The 17,985-nt window shown below is 39.1% G+C and overlaps 1 protein-coding gene across 1 annotated transcript in view; it reads right to left on the bottom strand.

The window, feature by feature from the left end:
* The window catches only part of LOC140228798 (small subunit processome component 20 homolog), a 121,814-nt gene that overhangs the window by 28,825 nt on the left and 75,004 nt on the right, over positions 1–17,985 (bottom strand). Inside the window, exons 17-33 of the mRNA XM_072309071.1 lie at positions 16,906–16,971; positions 15,836–15,985; positions 14,166–14,242; positions 13,119–13,454; positions 12,515–12,655; positions 11,348–11,438; positions 10,573–10,784; positions 9,704–9,909; positions 9,161–9,197; positions 8,738–8,867; positions 7,447–7,670; positions 6,826–7,067; positions 6,197–6,341; positions 4,314–4,404; positions 3,794–3,867; positions 2,500–2,779; positions 344–499 (exon numbers count right to left, since the gene is read on the bottom strand). Coding sequence (XP_072165172.1) covers positions 344–499; positions 2,500–2,779; positions 3,794–3,867; positions 4,314–4,404; positions 6,197–6,341; positions 6,826–7,067; positions 7,447–7,670; positions 8,738–8,867; positions 9,161–9,197; positions 9,704–9,909; positions 10,573–10,784; positions 11,348–11,438; positions 12,515–12,655; positions 13,119–13,454; positions 14,166–14,242; positions 15,836–15,985; positions 16,906–16,971 — 2,658 coding nt within the window. The remainder of the gene's footprint in view (positions 1–343; positions 500–2,499; positions 2,780–3,793; positions 3,868–4,313; positions 4,405–6,196; positions 6,342–6,825; positions 7,068–7,446; positions 7,671–8,737; positions 8,868–9,160; positions 9,198–9,703; positions 9,910–10,572; positions 10,785–11,347; positions 11,439–12,514; positions 12,656–13,118; positions 13,455–14,165; positions 14,243–15,835; positions 15,986–16,905; positions 16,972–17,985) is intronic.

Raw genomic sequence — 17,985 nt, 5'->3', positions numbered from 1 at the left:
CTTATAAAGGACACTTGTCAAATAATTGCTTCATAACAATGATATCCGTATTCGATAACCCAATCTATCTGCTCAATTTTATGAGTTATCAAAGAAAATAAATAGACTGATAGACAGATGGGTGAATCATAAGTCAAGATATATTATGCCTCTTGCATTTCTCCCAATGAGGGGATAGAATCCACTTAATTTCTTTTTTTTTCATACGCTCACATTTCTGTGATGTACTATTAACATCAATGAATGAATTGTGTCTATGATTCAAAACAACCGAAAGGCCAAAGTTATGAGCATGCTCTTAGGACTGAATTATACAACCACAATAGCAAAGAAAGGGGCTGACCTCTGTCTTTGCTCTCACTCCGTCCCTCAATGCTGGGATGAAAGTGTGCTCTATGACAGTAACGAAAGCTGCTGTTTCACGGCCGCTCCTGCAAAGTTTGCTGATCACCTCTGTCAAGAGATGACTGGCATTGTCTCTCATTGACATATCTTCTATCTGTGGGTTTAATCAAGTGATATTATATGTATGAAAAAAAAAATCTTTTAACTTCATAATTTTTTCATAGAGTTACCCAGGTACTAATATTGTAACAGAGTTACAATAATTCATGAAATCTGATGCACAGTACTAAATACAATTCTTGTTAGAAATTTAAGACATCAACATCTGCAGAGACAACAGAAACCTGGTGAGGGCTTCAGTGACATCATCAGCAGTCTTACTTTAAATGGACTGCCATGGTTAAAGGAGACTTTGCTTTCACAGCATATGCCAATGAAATATCTACAGTTTGGATGCGATTTCTGTGAAGAGAAGACTAAGAAATAACTACGGCATATAGACTTACAGAGTATATAGAGCCCATGTGCAAATTTTGTCACTCTACTCTTGCATTTTAATGACATGCCTACGTTCAATGCTTCTTGCTTCTGAATTATCAGGTCCAGTCTATGAATAAAAATCAAAGCAGCAGCTGCAAGCACACTTGTACAGTAGGTATCGACTTGCTATATTTTAATGCATGCACACTGACGGTTGCAACGACGGACAGGCGATCCCTTATACCCCCATCTCACTAGACGGCGATTCCGCTACCATCATAAAAAATCGACAAAGCGCGGCGGATCATGGATTCATCGCTTTAAATCTTCTCCATCGTATCTTGAGCGGTTCAGAAGCTCGGAGGGTCGCCACCATCGCCATGGTCGGCGACCTCGCTACGGAAGTTTTGAACATGTCCAAAACTTCCGTAGCGAGGTCGCCGTGGTTTTAGAGCGTATCACAATCACCTCACGAACGCATTAAAAGCACCACATTCGTAACTCTGACGGGGTAGCAACGCATTAGGCGTAACTCAAGTGCATCGAACGCGGCCCCCATCGCCCATGAAAATTACCACTTTTACAGCAGGAACCAACCATGAATGAAAGAATGTGATGAACAGACCAGGAAGGTGGACATGGAGAAAAGCGTATAAAATTCATTTTTTTTTCATGTACACTCAGTACGAATCTACTCTGTTAAAGTTGTTTGTTTGTCATAATATACCATTGCAAATCAATGAAAGTAAATTAAGTTGTATTTTTTTTTCAAATATATCGTCATAAAATTGTCTCATTGTAGGATACGATTTGTAGTTTGCTCGTAAGCCGGTTCTATGATATTATATACACATTTTACCCTTTTAACTGAATGGAGGACTTAACTAATAGTGGAATTTCACATCAGGTTCTAATTGGTGTGTTCTAGAATACTAAGATGTAAGAGTAAAACTATATTCTGCATATCCATGTTGGTTTGACACTGACATCTGCTTGAAGAAATTTAATCATGAAACCAATTTCATACCCTGATCGCTTGGGATCGTAGCATGAGCCTGGCATGAATGTATCACTGTCGCTCTGATCGTATCACTGTTGTAGCGAGGTCTGGATAAGTGTATGAATATCGCAAAACAATTGCTTTGATCGCAGAAGCAGCGCGTCTCGTCGGCTTGGAAAAGTGGCAAAAACGTGGTAGCATCGTAGCATTATCATGGCACAATCGCCTACAGCGCAGGTTGAGCGTAGAGAAACCGTAGTGTAATTGCCTCGGAGGCCAAAAATGGAGACGGAAGGCGATCGCGCCATGATTTGTTAAATCGTCACAGATCGCCATGGTCGCCACGGTCGCCTTCCTAGTAAGATGGGGGCCTTAGTCTCCCTGCACCTCCGATGGGCTCAACAATAAACAACTAGTGGATAAGATGCTTGTCCGTTGATCAGAAGGATGGAATCCTGTGCGAGTATATATGCCCATGATTTTTATCATGGCTACTACTAAACACTGATTAATTCGGTGCATATTCACGTCGATGTAGGGCAATTTGTCAATCAGTTGAAATGATCTCGTTTATTGGGCAAAACTGCACTTATCTATACCGAATGTCTCGACCAAACCTTGTCCCATGTCACAACAACATGTAAACTGCCGTAACACATTCATTCTCTGCTCACCTTCAGAATAAAGTAGAAACAGTTGTGGATTATTGGAGAAAAGAAGCGAAGGTCCAGACTGTCCTCCTCTGCTAACTTCTGATTGGCCCGTTTGAATGCCTTGAGCCGCAGCTCATAGTCTGGCTCCCCTAAGTGCTTCTTGTCCCTAGCATTGAGACGCGCCACTGTGCGAGTGATCTCATCAAGAGATGGATCCCGTGTTGCCATGGCGGAGAAGACTTGGACCAGGACCATTCGGGCTGGTTCTGATGTGAGACGGTACAGGAGTCTTGACAGTACACTAAGTACCACGGGAAAGTAGAACAATCAGTCATCACATGATTTAATCAGCTTAGTAATCACCAGGGAAAAGTATTGTATGGTGTATCATTTTTCATATTTTCCTCTATCAATAGTTTGAGATAAAAAACATAAACTGTGTATGATATTATCTTCCTTGGTGAAACACATACACATACACAAACAAAGCAGAATAAAAGATATAATCATAGATATAAAAAGATTGACAAGTTTAAAATTAAATGGAAAGAATAAGATAGGCATATATTGTTTGCAGAAGATGTGTTTTATACTCTTTCTTCCTGCCTTCTCTCACCTCCGCTACATTTTTTTCACCCCTCCCCATTGCCTACATGCTTTATCTTCCTTTCTTTTCCTTTCTTCTGCATTATTTATTTAGCTATATATTTCCCACGAAAAAGAATCAGCTTGTTTGTTTTATATTCCTTTGCAATGAAGAATGGACACTTACTGCCATAATTCTTAATGTATCACATCACTATTACATTTCAGAAATCTATATTATGGTTAATGACTGCTGGATTGTTGGATCTTAAACACAAATATAAAGGATACTTTAGTATCCACTAAAATTTGACCAAATACTATTCATTGTCTGCAGTATCTTTCATCTATCTGCCATAGTTTGCCTGTTTGTTGCTGTTTTTTTTCTCTCTCCCTCTCTTGAGAGTATTCTAAAATCTCAAGTGAGAGCAAAGCCATAGAAGGGCTAATGTTCTCTGCTGGATCCTCCACATTCTCTCTTAGAATTTCACCCCCCCCCCCCCTCTCTAAATACATGCAGTACCTCTTTTTTTTGGTGTGTGTGTGTGTATATGCTGTGATCCAATGTAATGTTATGTTTTCACCTTTGTTCTTTGTATCTTATATTACGACAATTTGGAAATAAATGAAATGAATGAAAATGATTGTTAAAGCCATGCTACTTTGTTCTCTTTGGCACACTAGTCAATATTGAGAACCAGATTTGGTAGAAATGGACAGGGAATTGTACCTCAGGAATTGACTAGGATCATCCACGAGCTTCATAAGATTCCTCACTGTGGTGAGGATCTCAACATCTGTACCCTGCAGGGATATTGAAAGAATGCATTCAAACAAAATACACATAGCTTTAAAATTCTCTCCTTGCGTAACCTGCGTGTATGGGGACAGTGAAGATGGGTTGTATGTAGATCCTTCACATAACTGAAGTCAAAATGGGTAGGTGATTCAAATTTCAGCATTGTGCAACAAATTAGGTCAATACTTCAATAGCAAAGTCACGTTCTTGCAGCTATTTCGTTTTGAGATAAATAGTCTAATGTCATTAAAAAGTCTGAACTACTCCTTTATTCATGCTTTACCAACAGATCCTAACACATCCATTTGCAACACACTGCAACATATGTGTGTAATATAAACAAAAGGGTGGAATTTGACACATGATGCCATCAATGTGACAAGATGCGAGCTTTTATTAGCAAGAGTTTCAAAATATCATACCATATGCCACAATGAGGAGCAAAGTGTACCTGTGGCACTGATGAGGATTTCTGAAGATAGGGTAGGAGGAGACCAATCAGTGATGAGCAGAGCTCAGAGGCTTGAGCAAAGACACTAATCCTGTAGAGAAGCCAGAGAGAAAAGATGTCAGGTGAAAACAGCAATGGTTGTTTTCTGTGCAATATACATTTGCGGTATGAATAAGTAAACATGAAATTTTAGTCATTAAATATCTTCATAGCACTAACTTAGCTCCATCTGTTTTGGTTCGACAGAAGAAGATCAGATATTCCAGAGTTAACCCTAACTAGGCCGGGCTATTCAGGTAGATGATAGAGCCGGCCTCCCAGGCCCCCCCTCCGGATCTCGGCCGTCGACCGCGCGATCGCGACGAAAATTGGCACACGCATTGCCTATGATGTAATCTAAAGTACCATGAAGTTAATTTTTTCAAAAATTATCATTTACATTAAATTATGCTAATTTATGCATAATGATGCATGAAATCAGACAATTTGGTATAAATCACTAGATAAAGCTCAAAACAGGCACATTTTTTGTGTAAATATTCTTTTTAGTGTCCTTAGCAAATGTAAGAGAAAAAAATTGCGCAATCAGAAAAAATTTCCTAAGTATTTTATTGTTTTTTGAATTTCTTATGTATTTCTTTGTTTTTTCGACTTTATGTTTTCCATTGTTTTTTCGATGAAATTTGTCTGTGACATTGTTCCGAACAAGAAAATGCGTTATTAATTGATTTTAATCAATAAAACCCCAAAATAATCATGCTTTTATGAAATTTCCCTGTAAACACAGTTTGCATTGAAATTGTACACAAATTCACGTTTTTGAGCAATTTTTGGTCTGACATGTACGTGCATATTTATGCGCAACTTCGGAACCGCGCACCTGGGCATCGCAAATTTGGTGTCAAAAGATGCGGGAGACTCGAAAGAAAAAAGTCATGAAACGTTGCGGTGATAGCTTCTCGCGATAGCGATACATCGCGCGAAACGTCGAGGGGGGGGCCTCGGAGGCCCCCCCCCCCCCCCCCGGCCTAGTTAGGGTTAAGGGACTGTGAGGCTTCAATTCCCCCTGCCCCACTCCCTCTTTGGTGGAGAGGGAGGGACTCATTTTAACAAATTAAGATCATTTCACCATAAAGATGCTATCTACCAAGTTTGGTGAAAAGCCATCAGAGCTTTTTCAAGAAGATGCTGAAAATGTGGAAAATCCCCCCCCCCCCAAAAAAAAAAAAATCAAAAAATCAGGGCATCCATGAATCGGCCATAATCAAACGCGCTATTTCAGTCATTAATGTCTTCATAGCATGAATTTAGCTCTCTCTTTTTTCGGTTTGACAGAAGATAACAAATTCCAGAGTTTAGGGACTCTGAGGCTTCAAATCTGTTGTGGGGTTTACAAGAAAATGAAAACAGTAAAGGTTCATGAACAATTTTGTTAGACATCAAGTTCATCTATATACCATCAGTACGTAATACTGTTGAAGTACATGATTTTTTCATTTCCTGGCAAAATTGAACGTTTTTAACATTTCCCGGTGAGAGAATTTACATTTCCTGGCATTTTTACAAATCCCGGCCAGACATTTTATAACAAATCCTAGCGTTTTTATAAATCCTGATGATTTTACAAATTCCAGCATTTTTACAAATCCACGCTCCACAGGCCTTCTAGGAATGAATTTTAACTTGATAAGGATGGACAAGGAATAAGAGAAGGGATAAAAGAAAGATTGAACTGAGATACAAAAGTACTGCACACAGCTGGATAGATAACTAAATAGACAGAGGATGCGATAGACAGACAGACAGAGACAGACAGACAGATAGATAGATACATAGAGAAAGGGATGGAAGGGACGTATAAAGTTACTGGAGGAATGACTCACTTGTAGAGGATACCAAGTTCTTTGACCAGAAGAACAGGTGCAGCCTTCACTGCAGGAACCTGCTTGATCTGTATGGCTGATTTCAAGTGGCTCAAAATCACAGGGACATACGGCAGCAGCATGCGAGTTCCAATGCCGAGTTTCGCTGTATGGAAAGCAACATGTGAGCAACCTCTGACCACCTGATTTATGTGACTCTACCAGCATTCACAACAGCAGTCATGCTGATGACACCATGGGAGCTTAAAATAGATAATGGTTCTCAGACTTGCTTTATAGAAACTCAACATTTGAAGTAGCCATATCCCAGCATTCCACTTACATTTGGTTATGTATGACCAGGCATGCTGCAATTCTAGGGAGTGCAAATGTATGTACACCTGTAATTGCACAAATGCATTCAATTCTGTGATTCACTGATGTTCTGAAGGACAATTGAGATCATTTTTTTCCATTTTAAAACCAGTTTCAACTTTCAGAAATGCAACACTATGGACTATACTACAAATATTAATTGTGTAGAAACATGCTTGTATGCTCAGTTTACATCACATTTCCCCAAAAGAATATGCATGTCATATTTCCTGAGTCAATATCCCAAATGATGTCAATGTCCTTGATACACTTACCCTCATTGGGCCCCTCTTCAACACAGTCTAAAGACACCCCTGGAATGAAATCACACCCATCCTTCTCTTCATCCATTTCTCCCTCCTCTTCTTCCTCTTGTGTCAGGAGGTTTTCAACAATCTCCATCACCATAGCAACCACTGTGCTCCCAACCTTGGGCATGGTCAGGAGAGTCATTGCCTGATGTAGGAGTGTCAGATTTCTGTCATCTGGGTGTGGCTTGATGAGGAGGGGACGGTATCTAGAAATGAAGTAGCATGTAAGCCATGAGGCATGCATTTCACATTTTATCTACCGGCAAAGTTCTTTACTAAAAACATATAACTATTCATTTTTGGGGTTGGACATTCTAGCTAAAGGACAAAGATTAAACATCAACCAAGAATTTCTTGCACTCTCGTTGGGGCTACAGAAAAGGATCATAGTGCTCTACACTCGCTACTTCATTAGATAAGAAAAATGCAAAATACTTCAGTGTGATATTATCCCAATTAAAGAATAGGAGCAAATGCTGGTATTAGCACTTAGATTGCACTGTAAATTAAATCTATGAATCAATTCAATGTCCGAATTCTCCGGTAATGATAGAAAACGGATGATAAAAGAACTCGCTGCCCTACCTTACATTCTGACTCCAGCAGCGAGCAAGTCTCAAGACAGGGGTGGGGCCAGTGGAGCTGTCACTACTCAGCTTCCCAACCTGAGGAAAGACCACTGCTTCAAAAATGGTCTCCACTTCACGGGCGGTGAAGGGATACTCTTCAAACCGTTCAAAGAACTCAATCAGACGGCAGATTCCTGTCTGACGAAGATTCTTCAGTTGTGTGATGCAGAATGGTACCAGCTGTGGTGGGAAAACAATGGTATTGGATGTGGAGGAAACGTAACTTAAGAGACCAGGTAGAATGGGAAACATGGGTGGTCTGACAGAATTGCTCTTCATTCACTGGCCACCATGGTTCCTTCTAAATCCTCTGTATTGCACCCATCAGTGAATATGTGCACTGAAGCACATGCTCATCAGTAACAGTCAACTCCAATTCTAGTTCTCCATGCTATCCCCATGCTACTGGGTCTTTAAGGGTCTTTTTGAAATAGGAACTTCCATGCTATCTTGGCATTCTTGAGTTATATGAATCTTGATGTTTCTACCCTTTGGTATTTACAAATGTGCATTTCAAGATTACAATGTTTGCATTATTTGATATATTTTATATAGAAGGTTAACGGGTATATACTGAATAGTTACTTCCAATCACTGATTACATTGATTACTGTACATGCCGTATATACGCGATGCTTTAATTTTCTCAAATTTTGCGAGTTTGGTGCTATTCATGAGTTGGGAGCTATTCGCAAATTTAAAAACATTATGAAAATATTCACTCTGATCCCGACATGAATATGATGTGCACGCATACATTTCTGCAATCAGTACTGTACTCCACAATTGCGAATTTAACCACTCATGAAATTGTCGGGAAGTCCTGATTCGCAAAAATTTAGACTCGTAAATATATGGCATACACAGTATCAATTTGAGCTAGAAAATATTTGACAAGTTTGATTGCAAAATGAATGAACTCCATTTGTGCCGATTTGAGATATTGGCAATCAAAGCTGCTAAAAACAAAGAAAACAATATGAACATATTGGATATCTTTAATAACTTCAAGAATATTCCTTGTTATGTAACAAGTGAGGTAGTGTAGCAAAGCTTTTATTTTGCTCTATCTGATGATGGACTTACTTTACAATATTTAGAAATGGCCTTCAAACTACTTTGCAATCAAATTCATTTGTGTCTCATGGCCATTCTGCGTCCATATTCAGACTCAGCTGACACTCTGACAGACACAAACCATCACTTCAGTCAAATCAAATGAACTTACTCCATTTCAGAATACTTACTTCATTACGCTGCAAGAGGAGTGTGTTGTAGCTGGCAACTGCACACATAATGATGCCCAGGAAAAGTGATAGGTAGGGGTCTATCAGGTGACCCAGTTTAGAGAAGATGACTCCGATGGTATCAAGGGTACTGAGCAGAAAGAGATATATATTTCATACATATTTTACAATGAACAAATAGCAAGGTCATTGTGGGGTAGAAACAGGAAGTTACTGCATTATTATCAATGGTAATGGTGCATTGTAGCATTAAAGATTCATGAACATAATAAGACAATGAAATATTACTGCTAGTGCTATTCACTTACTTATGCATGATGTCACTTTGGAATATATCAACAATTAGCAGATTTATCAATGACCCACTGAGCAATTTACTCAAAGTTTCAAAGCCAGGGTCAAGTTCTCTTATTTCTGTTCTACCTGAGCTGCTTGCGAAGTGGAACAATGGCAGCTGGATCTTGAGTAGTCCACACTCTCAGCATTTCACTCAAGTTGTCTGAAAGAAAAAGATGGAATACAGCTCAGATGGAGATAAAATGCTTGGGGAGCAAATCTTCACGCATAAAAGCAAGTCTCAGGAGGATTTATCTCTTGTCTGTGCTCTTTCCCTCCACACTGCTTTCATTTCACACGATAAATGATAGTGGAATAAAAAGTCCCTGAAATTCATTTCCATATTGAGAGACAATATTTCATACTAGTTGATTTACAATACACATATTCTGACGAAACAAAACTATTAAGTATCTGTTGTCAACTACATGGAATTTTTGTAAACTCTCCTTTATGAACACAGAACTTGAGACTATCAAATATCTACTTCATACTGTTCTCTACACAATAAACAATATTTAATCCTAAGCAGGAATGGGGCTGGGGTAAATAATATCAGTCTCTACCCCTGTACTGCATACAAGATATTGACAGGAAGTGGTGTGTGAGACATGAACAACTACACCCTACAAATACCCTGCCCTCTGTAGGTCATCCTTGGACAGTCACCTTGGATGAGGTGCTGGCATGGCTCCAACACCAGATCGATGAAGACCTTCATCTCAGCTGCACTGGAGCCAGCAATGAATCTCAAGATGACTGACCGTCTTGTTGCGATGCCACTCTTGCCTTGGGTTCCTGGCCCTGTCTTACTCAACATCTTCCCGTAGAGGATTCTGGGGTACAAGAGTTTGATGTCAACAAGAAACCGTTTGATTTTGTAGAATCATATTTAAATCTAAAAGGAACTTGAGATAAAATAGAAGGGTGACGACTAAAACACAAACCTCTGCGAAGCAGTCAACACTTTGTGATATGTAACAAGCATCACCTCTACCGTCACATAATTAGCATTAATTGACAACAATTTTTTACAATCATAGCAGAAGTACAGCAATATACTAAGAAAAAAAAAAAACTTTACAAAACAAAAGAAGCAATGTAATAAATTAATCAATTGAGGATGCTATGTAATCTTTAATATCTCTATTGATGGTGCCACAACAGTAAAACATTGCAGTTGCCTGAGCTTCCTGTTACTCTGAGGGCTACCATGCTGCACCAGGGGAAAAAAACAAAAGAACAAAACAAACAAACAAATAAACAGAGACACCTTATAATCACTAAAAAACAACAACAACAAGAAATGACAAATAGAACAAAATTACATCAAGTAAAACAAACTAGGAAGGGCAAGATTATCATGCGCAGTCAAATGAAAAACATCTTACTGCAGACTTAGTGACTAAGAAGCAAAATTAGCCAAGATGACCAAGAGCTCAAAAGTGACTTTCTGGCAGCATTCACATATTTCAAATGACACACTGTCTGATCCTCACCTTAGGAGCACAGGTAACAGGCCTTCTCTGTCTACAGGGTTCACGATGCCAGAGGTTGTGTCAATCCCAAAGTGGACCAGGGCATCTCTAAATAACTTATCATCCATCAGCTGGTCCAGATTCTCTCTGTACGGACTCAAATACTTGTAGTTGTAGGTGTAGAGACAGGCAAGGGCAGCCTTTTGAACATCAGGGTTGCGATTGGCTAACAACTAAAGCAAGTTCCATGAAAAAAAAAGTAGATATGTGATTTGTTTTTCAAGTTTCTATCATTTAGTTTAACTTATTTTTTTTTTTTTGTAGTTTATACTGAAAAATTGTAATGGTGTAACTTAAAAGAAAAATTTCAGAATGTGTGCATACACTACAGGTAAATTCAAAAGAAATAACAGGAAATGCCCAAGCTCATCATGAAACTCTGAAGGTAGTTTCTTCCAATATTTACATTAAAAACATTCCCTTGTCATGTAGTATTCACACAATAGACAAGGAAATAGGTAAGCAAATCCATGGAATATCTATTAACGGCAGCATCAGGAAGCTGTGCTCCATAAACCCAGTATGCACTTTAATAATATCAACAGAGAGGTTTTCTAAAAGTCATATCATCAAATGTGACAGGAAGAGTACTTCAATTCTTTCGTCATTAATGAATATTTTGAAGAAAGTGCTCTGATATTGAGAAATGACAGGATTGTGCCATGATTAATCACACTAAATCGTGTGTCATAATAGTTTCCAAAGCTAAACGTACTGGGCCACAATTACAACTCACATTCAAGTAGAGCTGCCTGAGCTCAGGTTCGAGGTACAGAGACTTGGGGTCTTTGAACTTGCTGAAGAGGTTGAGATGAGCTACCAATGCCCTGTGGTCAAACAAATGCATTAATTGGTCAAAGACTGTGGAAAAAACTGTCCTCACAAAGGTTTTTTGATTGACAAATGTCAGTGATAATCAAAACTGGAGCAAGACTTAACAAGATCAATTCAATGAAGAAAGAATTATGTAATGAACAGAAAGAAACCTGCTGGAAATATCCTACTGACGCAATATACAGCTTTGACCTTATGACACTCAGTATCATTGTATACTACATGCATGGTAGTGGCTGACATTCAATTCTATCTGCGCTGACAGACATACACTCTCTTTTCTGTCCAAAGCTCATCTCAACACTGATTCCTTAAACAAAGGGAAGCATGGTCCTAGCTACAACTCTGTTACAATCCTGCAACTTGTGCATATTCCCCATAATGCAACCTGAGAGCATTTACCATGCCAGTTTTGTAGTACCAAGTCTCCATACACAGAGCTTTGAGATATTTGTACAGAAATAGCTACAATAAGTGTAAGATATGGTGCAGGATGAATAGATTTTGTGATGTGTGCAGGATGAATAGATTCTGCCTTTACCAGGATAGACAGATATTCTCATTTTACTTTTTTTTTTTCAGAATGTGACAGGGATATACAGAGACACTGGGCTGAACACAGAGCACATTAATGCCTTTAGCTAGCTAGAGAGTGCCCCGTTATAATTAATACAACACAGGAAATTACAATGCATGCAGACAGGTTGTGCCCTAGGGTAACCTACTACAAAGTAATACCTAGCAACGAATATTGAAATGAGTGAAATTGATAGCATCTTACCATTATGTTTACTTTATAAAGAGTTTGCTGGGTAGTTGGTGGTTTGTTTGCATGTTTGTTTGTTGTTGTTGTTTTTTTTTTGTATCAGCATGAGAGTTTGTTTCCTAACTTAAAGTGAGTTTTAAATGACTGTGAGCGGGAATATTGACTTTATAATCACATGACTGCATTTAGCAAATTATCAATACTTAATTACTCATTAACTAATCGTTAACTTGTACACCTATGATTACCAACTAGCTCTTACATATATGCTTTCTCATATCCTGTATCAGTAAATTTGCTCACTTGTTCATGGGTCGTTTCTTCTTCCCTTTCACATCCCCACCTTCCTCTTCACTCTCAGTCACTTGGTCCTTTGGCTGACCTTTGACCTGATAAAGATTCTGAGTAGGAGCATTGCTTACATCCGTCACATATAACTCCTTCCTGCAGAACAAGAGAACAGGACACGAGGTAAGTGGAGAAGTGAAACAGATCTCATGACAGCTAAAACTGTTTCAAGTTCACATTTGATCATACAAGACAAATAGCTGAGAAATAATATTCTACAAATCTATTCCAAAAAAGTCCCTTTAAATTTTCATGTTTCCCTCTCTGACCCTTCCTATACTCAATCTTCTTTACTTACTCATCATTCACTGTACAATCATGTTTGCTTCATATATTCATTCTCAGATACCTTTGGCAAACATTTACTGTAAATAAATTCTTCCTCCACTGGTTTCTCCATAAAACACCATTCATCAGCAGACTGATATATCAACAGTTTTGATGTACAATCACATTTTATCATAAAAAGATGCTTTTAACTATCTGACACTAGTTCATAATCAACTCGCACATTCCACAAAAACATCTAAGAAAGGAATCAAACTTGCTCAAATCTTACTTCATGAATCTAAGGAGAAGAGGAGAGAGCTCTCTTGAGCGCCCCTCAGCCCGGTTTGGGAAGTTCTCCATTGTCTTCCAGAGTAGCCTTCGGAAATTTCCATGGTCTGGACGATCAATGCTGCTACTGGCATCACCTTGGCAACGAGAAAACAGCCCTGGGAGACTGGACACCTCTGTGATGTCAGAGTTGATTGATGCATCTATGTGTTGTGTTTGGTGCATCTGAGTGGACCGGATGTAGAAGAGGTTTTGTTCTGTGTGAGATGCAGCACTGTGCAGGGCCTGAGAGTAAACGTCCCAAAACAGCTTCTTGTCCATCCCATAAGCATGAGTTCTGTAGACAATCAAACCATACATGGACAAAGACAGAATATTAAGTAGGAATATCACAGTTACTGGTAAGTTCAGGCCTGCTGTGTGCCTGAGTAGTGGCTTGAAAATATTTGACACCACAGCAATTTAAATGGCAGCTCATAAAACCAATCAACTATAACCTGTTGAGGATGGGCTGATTTTGCTACAACACGCATTTCCCATAGACACTTGCCAGAGTATACTTGTGAATTGTCCTCAACAGGTTAAAAACGGCTCTAACTGTCTGATCTGCACCACTCTCTCTCCATAGTCCCCACTTCACAAACCTTTGCTGGGAGTCTGAGCATGAAGTAGATTCTTCTAATGACTAGCATCTGTTCAACAGAGCTGCACAATAATGTACATGTTTAGAAAGAAACCACCCCTCTGTCTTGTAAGCATAAAGGTAATGCATGAATATGCAATACACTTCCACACACACATACACACACATACACCTACAAGATAAAGGAACATTTTCTGATCATCAAACCAGTATGATGGATGATCTTAAATTTGAAACAAAGGACACATGGAAGTTATCTATTCCATGCTAACATAATTAATAGAATATTTAACGAAGGACACCAAAGGAGGGTGTTTCGAATGAAGTTCGTTGAAGGAAATAGAAACTGATCATGGAAGCTATCAGGACTTTGTATGCCAGTTTGGTAAGGGGGTGGTTGCTCACTTGATTATATCTCCAACAGGATCCCATAGCAGCTGGAAGTTCACATAGAGCTGACTGATCAGGTATCTCAGTGGCACCTGTAATCAAAAGAAACATGTAGTACAAGCAATAAAAAAAAAACAAACAATAATAATTTTTAGCATTATACAAGCAATTTGTTTATATATTTGAGGAAGACTCTCAAAAATGCACATTTTGATCGAATCCCTCAATAAATACAAACTTCTTAAAGTTCTTGCAAATATGCTTCATTGATGAATCATTAATTTTCAGCTGCTTTTCACGATAAAGCAATGCAATGCATTCACACAAAAAAGAAGTAAAGTTGGATATAACAAATTACCATGATTGCAGTTAGTGTTTCAGCTGATTTTTGTTGTTGCAGCTGTATGATTGAATGACTGAAGGAATGAATCTCTGATCATTTCCTACAGAAGTCATGATCATCTTGAATGCTGTTCTATACATGGAAAATCATAACACAACTGCTAATTCAAAGATATCAAACATGAATAATATTTAATGAAATTGCAAATAGAGTTTAAGCCAGCACCAGTTATTACAATTCACGACCTCACAGAAAAGATTTGTAAAGGGAGACATACAGACAATAAGGTAGTCAAATACCATTCTCCTTTCTATTCCGAAAACTTTCTGAAACTCGCCAGACACGCCTGATATTTGTGATGTCACTTAATGAAACCAGCAAGCAAAAGCAGACTAAATCCTACAGACAATGCGCAGGTTCAAAGGTGTTGTTTTCCTTGGTGAACTCTTCATTGGTATTTTGATAGCCAGGATAAATGCCATACCAGTGAAAAGTGAATTTTATGCTTTTCCATGTCATTTGAATGATCTGTTTTAAAAAACATCAACAGTAACAACAATATATAAAATAGAAGGTAAAATTCCACGTCTCTCATGCACTTGTCCGCCCCAGAGCACTTCGGCAAAAGCCATAGTCAGCATTCACTTGGCCTTATTAAGTCTGTTTGAGTTATACATTCAGCTGCACTGGCCGCGCCAGGTGATTGCTGTTAATTTGCGTTCCCCATTAGACGGGCTTTTCAAGCTCGAAAATGCGATGGCCCTTGCATTTTAAAATCTTAATATGCCTTTCCAGTGATGGTTTCTAAGCTGGGCACTCATATAGCAGCGTTCGGTGCCACTTTTCTTTCAAAGTAATTTAACATCTTCCTCAGTAGCAATAAATGCACTTATGATTTGTGTTTCAGCTGTAACACATCATCTGCTGCTGTCAGATTGGCCTATTTTATGAAGTCAGTAAAATTTTCGCTGAAATTCCCCAAATTCATCTGAAGTGCTTGCATTACCGCAGACATCATATGAATTTTCTCTTTGCTCTTGTTGCATTCCCTATTGTGGAATGAGCAAAAGTGTTACATTTTGTCCTTTCCAAGATTGTAGCATAAGTACAGCATATAAATTTGTGCTAAATGGTTAATTTTCTTTGACTGTTCCCTTTAACAAAGATACTGAGTTCTAACAGAGATTTACATAATTATATGAAATATAGTGAATCTACAGTGAGAGAGAGAGAGTTTTCAAGTAGGAAAGGTGCAAGACATCACTCACTGACTGACAGAGACATATAACATACAGATTCAAAGGAAGAGAAAGCTCTTTGATATGTCTGCTGAGATGCTCACACTTTCAAAGTTGCCAACAGGGATGTTGTGCTTGGCCAGGGTGTGTTCTAGCTTCCTCAAGCATTTCAATCTGTCTCGGTATGTCTCGACGGCAACAGGTGTTTCCTCTGCTTGGAGACAAAGCCTGAAGATGGAGACCTGCGGAAGTGGCTGAGAAGGAAAAACATCACTTTGTTATGACAATTCTTGTCATAAGGTAATGTGACACTGCACAGCCTTGGGCAAGAATATGGTCACGTACATGTACCACACACAGAAGCCTCCCTTCACCAATTCAATACAAAGCCTTTGTTGGACAAGCAAAGTCTACATCAAAATTCCTGTAACATCACAAGAAATGATTTTGGGTAGGTCAATCTTTCTCAACGGCAGGTTTTTTTTTCTTCCTGCCTAATCTCCAAAAAAGTGAACTTTGAAGATTTTGTTTGACAACCACTCTGAAACCAGCACAATCATTTCAATAAATGGCAGAAAGAAGCCATGCATCAAAGAGACATCCAAGAAATATGCATTTTTACTTACACAAGTGATCACATTCGTTATTGTTTTAATATCAGTTTCATTCTCTCACACTGTTGAGAAGTTCACATCCTCACATTTCTCTCTCTCATCTCCACAATTTTCCAACCTTCCCCTTTAACCTCTCTTCTCCTTCTTTTCTGGTGCATCATTCTCCCCCATCAACTTTCAAACCCCCTTGCCCGACTCTCACTCTATTCTTCCTTTCAAATGTCCCTGTTTCCTATTCTCCCATCTCCATTAGTGAAATCTCACCTTCCAGCTCACCACTGCCCTTTGACTGTCACTATTTGCCTTCTTTACACACTCCCTACGTCGCTTCCCTCCTCCGCTTTTCTTTTTCTATGGTCTTCTTTCACCAAACAGTTCTTTCGAGGACTACATACACATGGTGTTACAGCAAACCTCTCTTCCTCCTATACAATATTGTTTTTATTACAAGTACCTCTTCTTTCAACCAAACACAGAGTGTTATTACAAACAGTCTCTTGTATCATGTAAGAAAACTGCAGGCTCATAAAATTTACAGGATGTGGTGTACAGTCACTTACATGGTCTTGGGAACTTGGCAAAGTGACTGGCAAATTGTTGAGAATCTGCAGCGTTAGCCTCCGGATCTAAAAGACAATCCAAAGAGAGATACTAGTATTACATCTCTTGTGGAGAGGTGTTTACCATGATAGAGATAAATGATAGAACATGATGGTGTTACACACTTTACCCTATATAGCCCACGCTATTTAAAACTGGGTTAAATTTCAGTGTGAGTTTTATATATTTATTTTCTTTTTTAAATACACATTTTTTTCTTAAGAGAAATTATCGCATAAAATGTTGTGGGGGATGGAGCTACTGTGCCCCCCCCCCCCAAAAGAAGAATCATATTTGCGGGGGTACATACAAAAATCATTGGAAACCACCCTTTGCTGCGGCACAATTTGTCACCCCTGCACAATTTGTCGCCTGGCAACAATTTGTGCAGAGGGCTGACGGCACAAATTGTCGCCTGCCCTCAAAGCACATTTAGGGGGTAATATCATTCTTCATATAGGCATTGGAATACCAACACATAACTTACATGGCTACATCCATGCAAAAAAGCCATGTAAAAAGTCACTTGAGGATGTGTGTACACTGTATTTGTGTGTGTGTATGTATGTATGTGTGGGGTGCACGTGAAGAGGAGGAGTGGATGGATGGGGTGTGGGTTTGAAGGACACAACACGTACCATGCAGCCCCCCCCCCCCACACACACACACACACATACACTTCACATTTACCAGTCATACCGACCCTATCCAAACACAGGAACACCCAACCCAACCACACAATTTGTAGTGCATCTTAGCATTATCTTCTGCAGCTTGAGGACAACGACCGACAACAATTTGTGCAGCTACATTTCATTTTACCTGCACAAATTGTCGCCATTGATGTCAAAAATTGGGAACTGCACGAGCAGCAAAATTTGTCGCCTGGCCGTCGATCCCTGCACAAATTGTCGCCCTGTGCCGGGGGCGACAATTTGTGCAGGGGAGACAATTTGTGCCGCAACAACCCTTGTTTGTAATGTTGGTCACCAATATGCACTTTATCTCTGCAACTGTATCCCTGATCTTTGCAAACAGGG

Source organism: Diadema setosum, chromosome 5 (genome assembly GCF_964275005.1).
Source record: "Diadema setosum chromosome 5, eeDiaSeto1, whole genome shotgun sequence".
Classification (NCBI taxonomy): domain Eukaryota; kingdom Metazoa; phylum Echinodermata; class Echinoidea; order Diadematoida; family Diadematidae; genus Diadema; species Diadema setosum.
Note: the sequence above shows the minus strand (reverse complement) of the source record. Positions and strands in the feature narration are given on the sequence as shown.